The sequence below is a fragment of the Gracilinanus agilis genome, chromosome 1, assembly GCF_016433145.1.
Source record: "Gracilinanus agilis isolate LMUSP501 chromosome 1, AgileGrace, whole genome shotgun sequence".
NCBI lineage: Eukaryota > Metazoa > Chordata > Mammalia > Didelphimorphia > Didelphidae > Gracilinanus > Gracilinanus agilis.
The window spans coordinates 290,212,877-290,224,936 of record NC_058130.1 but is presented as its reverse complement, the minus strand read 5'-3'; the positions used below and the strand labels follow the sequence as shown (position 1 = coordinate 290,224,936).

The 12,060-nt window shown below is 35.4% G+C and overlaps 1 protein-coding gene across 1 annotated transcript in view; it reads left to right on the top strand.

The window, feature by feature from the left end:
• CDC42SE2 (CDC42 small effector 2) overlaps positions 1 to 7,846 on the top strand; it is a 114,290-nt gene extending 106,444 nt beyond the window's left edge. The window contains exons 5-6 of the mRNA XM_044662389.1: positions 6,894 to 7,009; positions 7,785 to 7,846. Coding sequence (XP_044518324.1) covers positions 6,894 to 6,992 — 99 coding nt within the window. The 3' untranslated portion in view covers positions 6,993 to 7,009; positions 7,785 to 7,846. The remainder of the gene's footprint in view (positions 1 to 6,893; positions 7,010 to 7,784) is intronic.
• The last annotated feature ends 4,214 nt before the right edge of the window (positions 7,847 to 12,060 follow it).

The window sequence follows — 12,060 nt, the reverse complement described above, 5'->3', positions numbered from 1 at the left end:
ACCTATCTACCCAAGTTGCTAATAATCAATAAGGCTATATAGGCCTTAAATCTGTTTCTCTGTCTCCAAGTAGTGTTCAGGCTAATTGGAAACTGAGTCCACACAAGGGAATACACACTGTGGAGCACACACATAGACCACACCAGGGAAAGGATGTAATAAATAAAACTAAATGAAACTCACAGGGGATTTGGGAAATACATAGGGAATGAGAGAGGAATAGTTCAGCTGGGGTAACAGACAGTTTAACTGAAATCCAAACTATCCAGGGAAACAATAAGCTCTGTGGGTTCTTGATGGTTTGGAGAAGAGAATACCAGGATGTATATAAAAGGTTAGTTTAATGTTTAAACAGGGCAGGTAACGAAGGGGAAAGGGCCAAATAACACTTTAAGATTATTGGTAAAGACAAGGGCTTGAGGGTTGGAAATTACTACTCTGCTTCTAAGACCTACAGCAGACAGTCTGGACAAAGCCTTGCTGGTCAAGGGGAAAAGGGTTTCTCACTAAGATGTCCTTTGGCTGCTTCACAGATGTTTCAACTTGACTCAGGAACACAGGTAACTCAGCAAGGTAAATCCACTGGGTAAAGTCAGGGCAATGAATATATCTGTATGTCCACCATACGAGATAATACTTCAATTCTCAACCTGAGCTTCTTGACTTGCTAGATGAACTTGTAGATAGAGATAACCCACTTTCCCAGGCTATTCAGTTAGACAGTTTATTCCTCAAAGCCAACTGCCATTACACAGAGTCACTGAAAGAAAGTCCCTCCTCTGACCAAAGTTCCAAGATTAGAATTCTCAGGCCTTGCCTCTCAACTCTGTCTGCTTTTGCTACCTAACCTAAGATCCTACATTCCCTATAACACTAGAGAGAACGTTATATATACACACACCCTCTCCCCAGGAGACCCAGAGACAAAAAGCTTTTTCTCCCCTCGGCCATGCCCTTCTTACTGTCACTAACTGACTAAGGGCACAGCAGGGGATCCCTAACTGAAAACCTGCAATCAATATTATTACTCCTTTTCCTCTTAAATATAAAAAGGTAGAAATTAATAAAAACTATCTTAACAATTCAAATGAATTACAAAAGTTCTATGGGGAAAATGCTATCCACCTCTAGAGAAAGAACTGAAATATAGAAGTATGTATCTGTGGAACCTAGAGAGAGTCATAATTAAAAATCCAGACCCCTATATAACATTATAGTGAAACAGGCTTGTCTGCAGACCTCTCCCCCTTATCTGAAGGAATTCCTACCTTGAAGGCATCCCCCTATCCTGTCCCCTGCTGCCTACAGACATCCCCCTATCCCGCCCCCTGCTGCCTACCACTCTAAAAACCCAGCTCGGCACAGCTCGTGGTCCCACATCAGCCTTTCGATGTGAGACCCTTAGCTTAAGCTAAGATAATAAGGTCCCTTTGCATATTGCATTGCTGTATTCAGACTCAATTTTTGGGATTGATTCTTTGGACACTTCAGTATCCTTTTGGTTTCATAAATATATTTGTGTCAAGTGTTGGCCTTCTGTAATGCAGGTTTGGGAGGGAGGGAGACAGCTCAGAAACTCAAAATGTAACAATTAAATACATATTAATTTTTTAAAGTTTAAATCAGCTTTTCACACTATATGCTAAGATAAGTTCCAAATACATATAAGACATATATATCAAAGGAGATATAAAATATTAGGAGATATCTTTCACAAGGGTGGTTAAGAAAATAGTATTTAAACAAATAAGGGATAGAGATGGATCACCTGGGACAAAATGGGCAATTTTGAAGAAATAAAATTGAGAAGGTATTGTAAAAAACAAACCAATGTAGTTAAAATTACAAGGGAAACCACTAATTGGGAAAAATTTTGGCAATAAGTTTCCCTGATAAATATTTCTAATATTGAAATTATAAAGGGAATTGATAGAAATATATAAACAATCATTCTGCAATAAGGTAAATGGCCAAATGATAGAAACATACAGTGTTCAAAAGAAGTTCAAGCTATCAACAACTATATTAAAATGCTCCAAATTAATAATAATAATGGAAATGTAAAATAACAAAACTCTGAAGCACTACCTCATACTCATAAGGTGACTCCCCCCCAACAAAAAGGAAAATGACAATTGTTAAAGGGAATATGCAAGTACTGAGACACAATAATCCACTGCTAGTGAAACCATGAAGTGGTTCAATCAATCTGGAAAGCAATTTGAAACTGTACTTTCCAAATACCAAATTGTACATATCCCTTGGTTCTTTTACTAAGTTTATACTCCCAAAGAAATAGAAGAAAGAGGGAAATGTCTGACCCAGTTGTATATTTTTTTGTTGTAATAAAGAACTGGAAACAACAAAGGTACCAATGATTTGGTCAATGTCTAAACAAATTGTAGTATATGAATAAGTATTATTGCATTTTCAGAATGATGAAAGGGCAGGATTCAGAGGAATCTGGGAGGATTTATACAAATTGATGCTGAGTTAAGTGAGAAGAACCAGAAGAAATTTTTTTTCAATAATTAAACTTTGCAAAGAAAAATATTTGTGAAAAAACTGAGGAATAGTCTCCAGATCTCTTCATCATTTCTGATAATCTGATAAGGACAGTTTAGTTGATAAGGAAATAAAGGACACTGAACATCTTTTAGCTCATGCTTCCAGCTCTAGCTCCAGGAGCATGGAGTTTATTATATATATTTCAAGACTCATTTCACACAAAAGAACCCCCCCCCGAAACTTTGCAGATGCATAGAAGTTATAAATTATGTCATATCAAAACACAAAAGGTCTCATTGGCTTCAGAACAGACCAAGGCCAAGGCTGAATTTTGACTGGGTTCTTATCAGAAAGCCAAGTCGGGGAATATTTTTCTCAAGGTTGAATTGCCCCTGCTAAGATTTTGGCCTTGGATATACCAGGCAGCTGCATTCCTGGCCAAAGGGGGAGAGTGTTAACCTTTTAATTGCTGGCCTGCTAGGAACCTAAAGCTCTTCAATAAGGCCACAATACTTTTCAACAAGAAATCACAAGGATCACAAAAGGGGTCAAAAGAGGAGTCTCAGATTTTTATCTATTTAAGACTCTGTTTCTCCTATTGGCTTCCCACAGAATAGGATCAGCAAAATGACCAGTTTATGACTAGAAGATTGATGATGAATCATGTTTTCCAATAGTTGTCAGAAAAGTGATACAGAATGTCACATACATTTTTTCACATTAATGCTAATATATGAGTCTGTTTTGCATAACTATAGCTTAGTCATTCAGGATTTACTCTTTGAACATTATTGCTGCTATTGCATACAACATTCTCTTGATTCTGCTCTTTTTACTCTTCATTTTTTCATGCAAGACTTTCTATGTCTTCCAAAAATCAACCTGATCTTTATTTCTTATACCATAATATTTTCATTATAATCATAAACTATAGCTTATTGAGCAATGGCTCAATTGATGGGCATTCCTCTTAGTTCCAAAGTTCTTTTCTACCACAAAGAGAGCTACTATAAATATTTTAGACATGTATTAGTTACAAGAGAGAGCTTTTACTTTTAGTTTTTGGAGGAAGATATATGAGAAAGGAAAGTATAGCAGAAATGGGACGGAAAGAACATCAGCAAAACATTGAAAATAAACAAGTTTTATCATGAAAAAATAATTCTAAAAGAGGACAGAGAGAGGCAGGGCAATATTGAAATTGCCATGTTAAATTTGAATGATATAGAACAAAAACAATAACTAAGATGTACATAATGGGGAAAAAAAACTATCTATATCTATCAAACAGAAATTTAAAGTTTATACAGAGCCTCCTTTTTTGTTCTTCATATATTAGAATGTTTTTGTATTTCATCTTTGTCGATATCTATTTGGTTTTAAAACCTAAAAAAAAAAAAAAAAAAAAAAAAAGCCTCAACTACCTTCTCACTCTCAAAGATCCCTCCATCCCAGAAGCCCCCTCCTCTCATTGGTGAATTCCTCCTGGAACTTCCATTTTGTGGAAGAGAGAAGACCAGCCATCCCTTTCACAAGTATCTTTTCCTCCCATCCCAAATCTTCAGTTCCTTTCTGTTTGTTGTTTTTCCCCATTAGAATGTAAGCTTCTTGAAGGCAAAGGACAATCTTTCTTTTCCAGGCACATAATAAATGCTTAAAAAATGCTTACTGAATGACTTTAAAAGACTGAAGAAATAGGTAAGAGGCAAGTTGCAGAAGATTTTCAATGATAAACTAAAGAATTTGCATTTTATGCAAGAGGCATTAGGTGGTTACTGAAAATTGTTGGGGTTTTTTTCCCTTTAATAGAGCAGTTACATGGTCAGATTTGTTTGTTCCTTAGAAAGATTAGTTTCTTCAAAGGAGTGATTGGAGTGAAAAGAGACTAATTCAAAATTAGGTTCAAGTAGGAAGTGATAAGGGATAAGATGAAATACATTTTAGGCATAATGCAGGCCCATCAAAAGGCAGTGATGGGAAATGGAATATAAGGTTCAGAGAATTATTGTAATGAGTACCCTTTCTAGATCCCTCCTGTAAATGTCAGCTTTGGCACAAATTACAAACATGAGATGCCACTGAAGATGTGGCTGAAGTGCTTGGGGAAGCAAAGAAGAGAAATATACAATTATACTGCTGCAACTGACAAACAAACTTATTAGGAGGCTATAATTAATATGGCTATATATGGGGGAAAACCTGTTGGGGTAAACTTTTCCAAAGCTAAAAAGAGAAGGAAATGGAAGAAGATAAGGAAAATGAAGATAGTGATAAACGAGGAAGAAGAAGAGTAGAAGAAGGAAGAATTTGGCCCTAGTCCTCTACCCCAACCCACCTTGATACTAAAGCATTTTGTCCCCTATATAAAACTCACAACTTGAAAAGAAAAATATTAAAAATAGGAAAACATTTATATTTCGTATATACTCTCTGGCATTCCAGGGAAAGATTTTTTCCATATAAGTGAATTTTCCAGATAACTAAAGCTTGCCTCTAAGTTTGATAAGTTAAAAAAAATTTAAAACAAAGACTTTCTACTATATATTACATACTCTGTTGCCTGCTTAAGAGGATTTATAAATTTTATTGACAACAGAGTCATCATTATTATATCATTATGGTAATTATATTACATTATATCATCATTATAAACATTTTGTTGTACTTTAATGATTTTAGGGACCATTGAGGCAAGTTGGTTCTTAATTTAATTGCTCCACAATGTTGGGCTTTGTAAGTAATTGGGTTTGTTTAATGTAATTCCTGTTCTCTCACTATTAGGTTGAATTTCTTTTTTGCATTTTTTTATGTCCTGTGGCCTGGGAAACAATCACTATACATGATAGAATTATATGTGAAAGATTAAAATGAGCACTACATCTATCTGAGGGACTCTCATATGACGAAAGTACATGCATTTTAGTGTATAGGATTTAAAAATATCATTTCTGACTGTATAGAGGGTACTCCACAGAGTGAATGTTACTGAATTAAAGTAAACTTTGGGAGCAGCAAGGTGGCTCAATGGATAGAGACCCAGGTGCTCCACCCCCTTCTTAGCCTACACAGGGGAGGGAGAAAGTGCTCCCATTGGGCTGCTGGGCAGAGGGATAGGTAAAGTGAGGAATATTTTCAGGGAGTGTAGAGTGGGGGGAGATAATGACCTGAGCACTTAGCTTCCCTCCAGCTCTCCTGCTTAGCTGCCCAACTTAACAACCCCCTCCCCCTTGTGCCTCCATTGGGCTGCTAGGCAAAGGGGCAGATGATATGAAAAATGTCATCAGGCACAGTGGAGGGGGGGAAGGGAGAAGCTCCACCCAAGTCCCTCTGCCTAACAAACTCTGAGAGGGTGGGGAGGGCAGCTGCATGTGTGCCCTATTTGCCACCCGTGCCTTAGGTTCGCCAAAACCTCCTTGGTCCTCAGTTTCTTCATCTATAAAATGCTGGCATTGGATTAGAAGGTGTGGTCTAAGGCCCCTTTCACCTTTAAATCTTAAACATTTAAGTCAGAGGATCCTCAGAGACATGTTACCACTCTACAGAAAACAAAACAAAACATTTCTTTGAGGAGAAAAGTAGAAAGCTGAATTCCAATATGAACTTGATTTAATTGAAATCTTGAGGATAGGCTACTAGATTTGGAATCATGAAGACATTCAATTCCTTCCTCAGACACTTTTTTTGCCTGTGTGACACATTTTCTGTGTGACCTGTGAATCACTTTATTTCATCGTGTCTTCTTATCTGCAAAACAAGGATAACTATTGCACCTACCTCAGAGAAGGTTGTTGTGAGAATCAAGTGAGAGGGTTCATTTAAAGTTCTTTGCATGATACATGTAAAATCCAGTGGAATTGCTCGTTGGCTATGGAAGGGGGGGAGAGAAGAGGGGAGAGAAAGAATATGAATTGTATAACCATGGAAAAATCTTCTAAAATAAATAAGTGAGTTTTTTTTAAATTAAATTCTTTATAAACCTTCAAGTATCATATAAATATTAGTTAACTATTGTTATCACTTTCACTAAGATTCTCTGTGGGGAAGGGGGGAAATATTATGCTTTTAGGAGTTAGAATCATAGCTTAGCACTGTAAGAAAATCTCAAAGATCTATTCTAATCCTCTTATTTTTATAGATGAAGAAACAGAATTCTTGAAAGGTTAAATATGAATAGGATGTGAATAAAAGTACAGAAATGCACCAATAATTCACTTAGTCCTCACTAGCCTTGCTTATTGTATAAAATTTTAAATTCCAGAAAAACACTCATTAGAAATGCCCTTCTGTAAACATAGCAAGCATAGTTGGAATTCATGATAAAAACTACATATTTGCTTTTAATAAGTTCTGTTTGTTTTTTCATCTCACCCTTTTCGTTCCTTTAGGTTAGCTCCATACAGAACCAAATGCAGTCCAAAGGAGGCTATGGTGGTGGAATGTCTTCAAATGTCCAAATGCAGCTTGTAGATACAAAGGCAGGATAACCTTGGGAGCCCTTCTAGTGAGTTATCTCAGTTCTTGCTATTCTTCAGAATTAAGAGATGTGCAGCGTCTATTACCATCAGAAAATACTAAAAGTACCATATAAATTGTACCAGTTCAGGTTGACAAATATTGATTAGCCAATTGGTAACTAAATCTACATGCTTCCTTATTTTTAATCCTTGAGTTCTAAGAGAGGTTATATAAATTGATACTGATTGACAAAAAATTATCCTGATTAAGACTAATTGAGCTACCAGTACTATCATTTCTGATTTGATAGTACTAACAGGGAAATCCAATTTGACCAGAAGCCTTGGTTCAGTTTTCCATCCTACATCTTTCTTAATTGAGGTACTATTTTTTTTAAAACCCTTACCTTCTGCTTTAGAATCAATACTGTGTTCCAAGGCAGAAGAGTAATAAGGGCTAGGCAATAATAGTTAATAGTTAATTAATTAACTAATAATAATAGTTAAATGACTTGCCCAGGTCACACAGCTGGGAAGTGTCTGAGGCCAGATTTGAACCTAGGAGTTCCTGTCTCTAGGCCTGACTTTCAGTCCACTGAGCAACCAGCTGCCCCCTGAGGTACTATTTTTAAAAAATTCACAGATTATTCAGAGTGCCTATTTTATGTTATCTATGAAAGACCCAAAGAAGTGAATTTGTTTTCATTTTTAACAGTGTTTTATTTGAACTTTAAAATTATGAGCTTCTTAAAATAAAAAGAAAAAACTAAATGTTCTCTTAATAATGTTCGAAATAACTTAATTTTTTTCTTGTCTTTACAGGTTCATGTGAATTTCCATATCTATTCTACTGTTTTGGTTTTTTTAATTTGGAGATTTTTAGTTTTTGGAGTTGTTTTTTGGTTTGGAATTGGGGAGGGTGGGTTGAGACTGCTTTACATGTTTATTTTAAGAAAGAAATGTGATGGGACCTTGTTCAAACTCTTGTGATTACTCTAGTGAATTTTTTCTATTATGCTGCAAAGAAGCTGTTTGTAAAGTGGATCTTGTCGTGCCTTCCAGTGGCATGCATGTGTTTGGCTTCTACCAAAACCATGAATATATAATAGACTGGGTTGTGATTTTATATTTTAAACATATTTTCAAGTTTTAACAAATAGACAACTGATTTTAGTATGGCCCTTTTCTGTAGTCACTTAATACAAAGCATTAGTCTGTCAGTCATTTTATTAAAAAAATTTTTTTTGTCCCCAACACCTTTCTTATCATAACTTTAGGTCCCAAGTATGACATATTATAATTTTTTATTTATGTATTTGGAGAAAATCTGGGACCCACAAGCACAATGACCATTTTTTCTTTTGTTGGAAGCCTGACTGAGCCCGTGTGCTTTATGAAGTTGCCTCTTTGGTGCCAGAATTAAAAATGCTCATTTGCTGCAGATGATAGTGCAGGTGAAGAAATTTTAAGAATGGCACTACATTATATCAGTATCACAGAAAAAGATAACTTGTAACAGCTGCTTTAAAACAGTGTCCCTTTAAGTTCTATCTGATCTTGAAATAAAACAAAAGCTTGCATTCATAAGACATTATGTTGTAAATGTTTAGTATATTTATTTTAAGAGAACTGACCTCAAGATTGTAAACTAGTATAGTAATATGTAAATAACATATGATAGTACTTTCATCCAGTCAGTTTTCAAGTGATGTTGTGCTTGGCTATTTCCTTTTCCCTTCTCTTCCTTTTTTTCTTTTTATATTGATTCTTAGACTGCCCTTCATCAGAATGTTGAACTGCCTGTTTGTGTTAATCGCAGTTCAATGGACCTTCCAACATAGTTGGCAGGGTTTGATTTTTTTTTTTTTTAAATCTTAGTGTTTCCAGGCCATGTTAAGTTGTTAATAGCAACATACTGACCTGGCAGAAAATAAACTATTGAAAAAAACTTACAGGGTGACTTTTTACTATTGGTGAGAAGCCTTTTGCTCAAGTTCCAAATTATGTTCATCTTTCACAAATTGTAAAAAAATAGATTTGAATATTGCACTATCTCCAAATTATAGAAGTGGTTCTTCTTCCATTCCTCATTCCCACTTCTTGCCATCATGGTCATCTGAAAACAATCATTGATTTGATTTTCTGTTGATTTCTTTACAAGTCATGTGCACAATTCACTTCATCCATGTCTGTCTGTTATCTAGCAATAAGGAGCAAAACTGAGCTTAACCAGAGTACCACCACCAAGTTGGAAATTAAATAAATGGAAAGAAGTAAAAGTGTTATATTGACTTCACATTTCCCCTTCATCTAAACCTCACTTCCCTCTGAAACAACTAATTAAATAAGTGCTAGATACATGAAGGCATTAATAGTATCTTATACCTGGTACTTTATAAGTTGATTCACTGGAAAGGCAATTGCCATCTGACTGCACTTATATACTTACATTGTACCTCTACAGTGGTCAGATGCAAATATATTTGGTTAAGAGAATCAGATTGTCTTTTTGCTTTTTTGCTTTTATGATTTCAAATGATGCCCAAGATCCTTTTCCTTAATTAATATAATTTGGTCCTTAGAATTTGACAGGAAAATCATCATTATCATTAATGTATTTTATGAAAACAGCAAACAGTCCTGCATTTATTTGATTTGGAGATCTATCTGTGACTCACACCAACATTTTTTCCAAAATAGTATTTGACATATTTAGCTCTGCATTATCATTTCATACAATGTTATCAAAGTGTATGCATGCACTTTAAAAGATCAATGCTTTTTGTAACAGGTAATAGTTACATTCCAAATACTCTGCTTCTACTGTTTCCTATATTGAAATTCTTCAGATTCACATAAAGCATATTATGTAGAATGCAGTAATGTCTGGGCAAAAGGCTTTTGACCACAGGAAGTGCTGCTACCCTTGTAGGATGAGCAGTACTCACAGATCTTACCTCTCTTTTGTTCCCTGAGGGTTTGAACAGTAGGAGGATCAAGGTATCCATAAGTCGTTGTCTCTTCCAAATCATAAGTTTTTCTTCCCTTTATTGATTTCAAGATAGGCATTTGAGTCCATTTTCCCTCCCATTAGAGATATTCTTGTTTTTTATTCCTTCTCTGTGATCTCATTGGAGTGTTCTTTGCAAAAATACTGAAGTGGTTTGCTATTCTTCTCCAGCTCATTTTACAAATGAGGAAACTGAGCCAAACAGGGTTAAGTGACATGCCCAGGCTTAGACAGCTATAAATGTCTGAGGTCAAATTTGAACTCAGGTCTTCCTAACTCTAGGGCTGACATTTTGCACTATCTAGCTGCCCATAGAGCCATACCCAACTCAAATAAATGTTCCAGAAGACACAATGTAAGCAAGAACTTCATTTTTTCAGTCCATAACTTTCCAAACTTCTCTAGGGCCTCTCCAATGATACTCTTAAAATACTGTGTATGCTTATCATAGGGAGGAGATTTACAATTAAATGTGATCAAAAAACTTCCCAAATGTTGAACCATATTTTCTGGAGTTTTTTGATACCTAGTATGAAAAATTAGAAGCATTTTGAAATTTTGAGGCTGGTTTTGATTGACTGATTACTTTAAAATTTTCAGGCATTTTAAAAATTGATTTAAATATATCTAAGGGCCAAACATTTCTCATTTTAAAATGGAAACTAATCAAAAATAGAACTCAATGGGAGGAAAAGTTATAGGAGGAGAGGGAAAGAACATGAATCATGTAACCATGAAAAAATATTCTAAATTAATTAATTAATTACATAAACTTAATTTTAAAAATAGAACCCATTTGGCCAAAGTTTAGTTTCTAGTCAACTTTTTTTAAAATTGGAAAGTAACAGTTTAAGATTAACTTGCATAATATCTGATAACAATGATACAGGCTTGAAGAGGTGCCAATCTGTGAAAAGCAAAATCATGGTTTAGTGATTGGGAGTGTGTTGTGAAAAAGGGGAGTTTTGTAATGTGGAACTGTCCTAGAGGGATGTTAGATGTTACAAACCCTTGGCTTATGGAAACACAAAGTTTATTTAATAAAGGGAGTAAGGAAAACTGGTAGGTAGGACTCTTCAAACTAACTCCAGCCACCTTCTAAGTCCCTTACTTAAGGGGAGCCTTTTGTTTCTTCTCTGGGCCCTGTCTACACCTCCCTGTGCTACCTAAAACCTTCCCCATGCTATCTGGCTTATCCTAATCTTCCCACTAGTGATTAGTAAAGAAAGGGGAAAAGCCTGGGTTTGGCTGCTGCACTAAGTAACCCAAAGGTTAAGGTGGAAACCTTTGGATTACCTTAGCTAAAGAAAAATTCTAGTAGATGGACCACTGGCAGATGAAGACTGGACTCAGGGGAATTGGTTTCCTCCAAGTAAATCCTCTACGTAGATGTCAAAGATTTCTCCATGAAATCCTGACTGTCCAGGGAGAATCTCTCAGAACAAAAACTCTCCTTCAGCTTGATGGGATTTCAGTCAGAGAATCAAAACCTCCCTCCAGCTTGGTCAAAATCCAAGAAGGAAGTGAAGTCAGTTATTTTCAGTTCAGACTCCCACAATTCCTTATCTAAAAATTCCCTTCTTTCAACTAACCCTAGAAACCAGATTATCCCTAACTTATTCCTACAGTTTAGAAAGGGAAGCCAATATTCCAATACAATTGGTCCTTCCAGAGAAAAATTTTGCGATGACAATAATTATTCCTTTTGCCATCATGCAGATTCGAAACTTTCTATTGTCAGATGTTCCCTGTCCCCAGGGGGGGGGAAAATTGGCATATTTTATAGCCAACTTTATAGCAAACTTTTTTTTTTGTAAATTGTGTTCATTCTTGAATAATGTCATTCCCATGTTGGCTTGTAGATATTAAAATGAAAGTATTGACTTTGATTCAATAAATGTTTTCTTTTGGTTTCTGGTTTACCTTTCCATTCTTTTCATGTACCATTACATAGTTTACCAGTGTTCACTGATATGATATTTTTAAAAAATGAATTTAACTTTTTATTTTATAGCCACTGTCATTAAAAATCTGTTAGCAGATTTTAAAAATATGATATCCTTTTTCTGTTTCTTTTCCTCCAAAAAA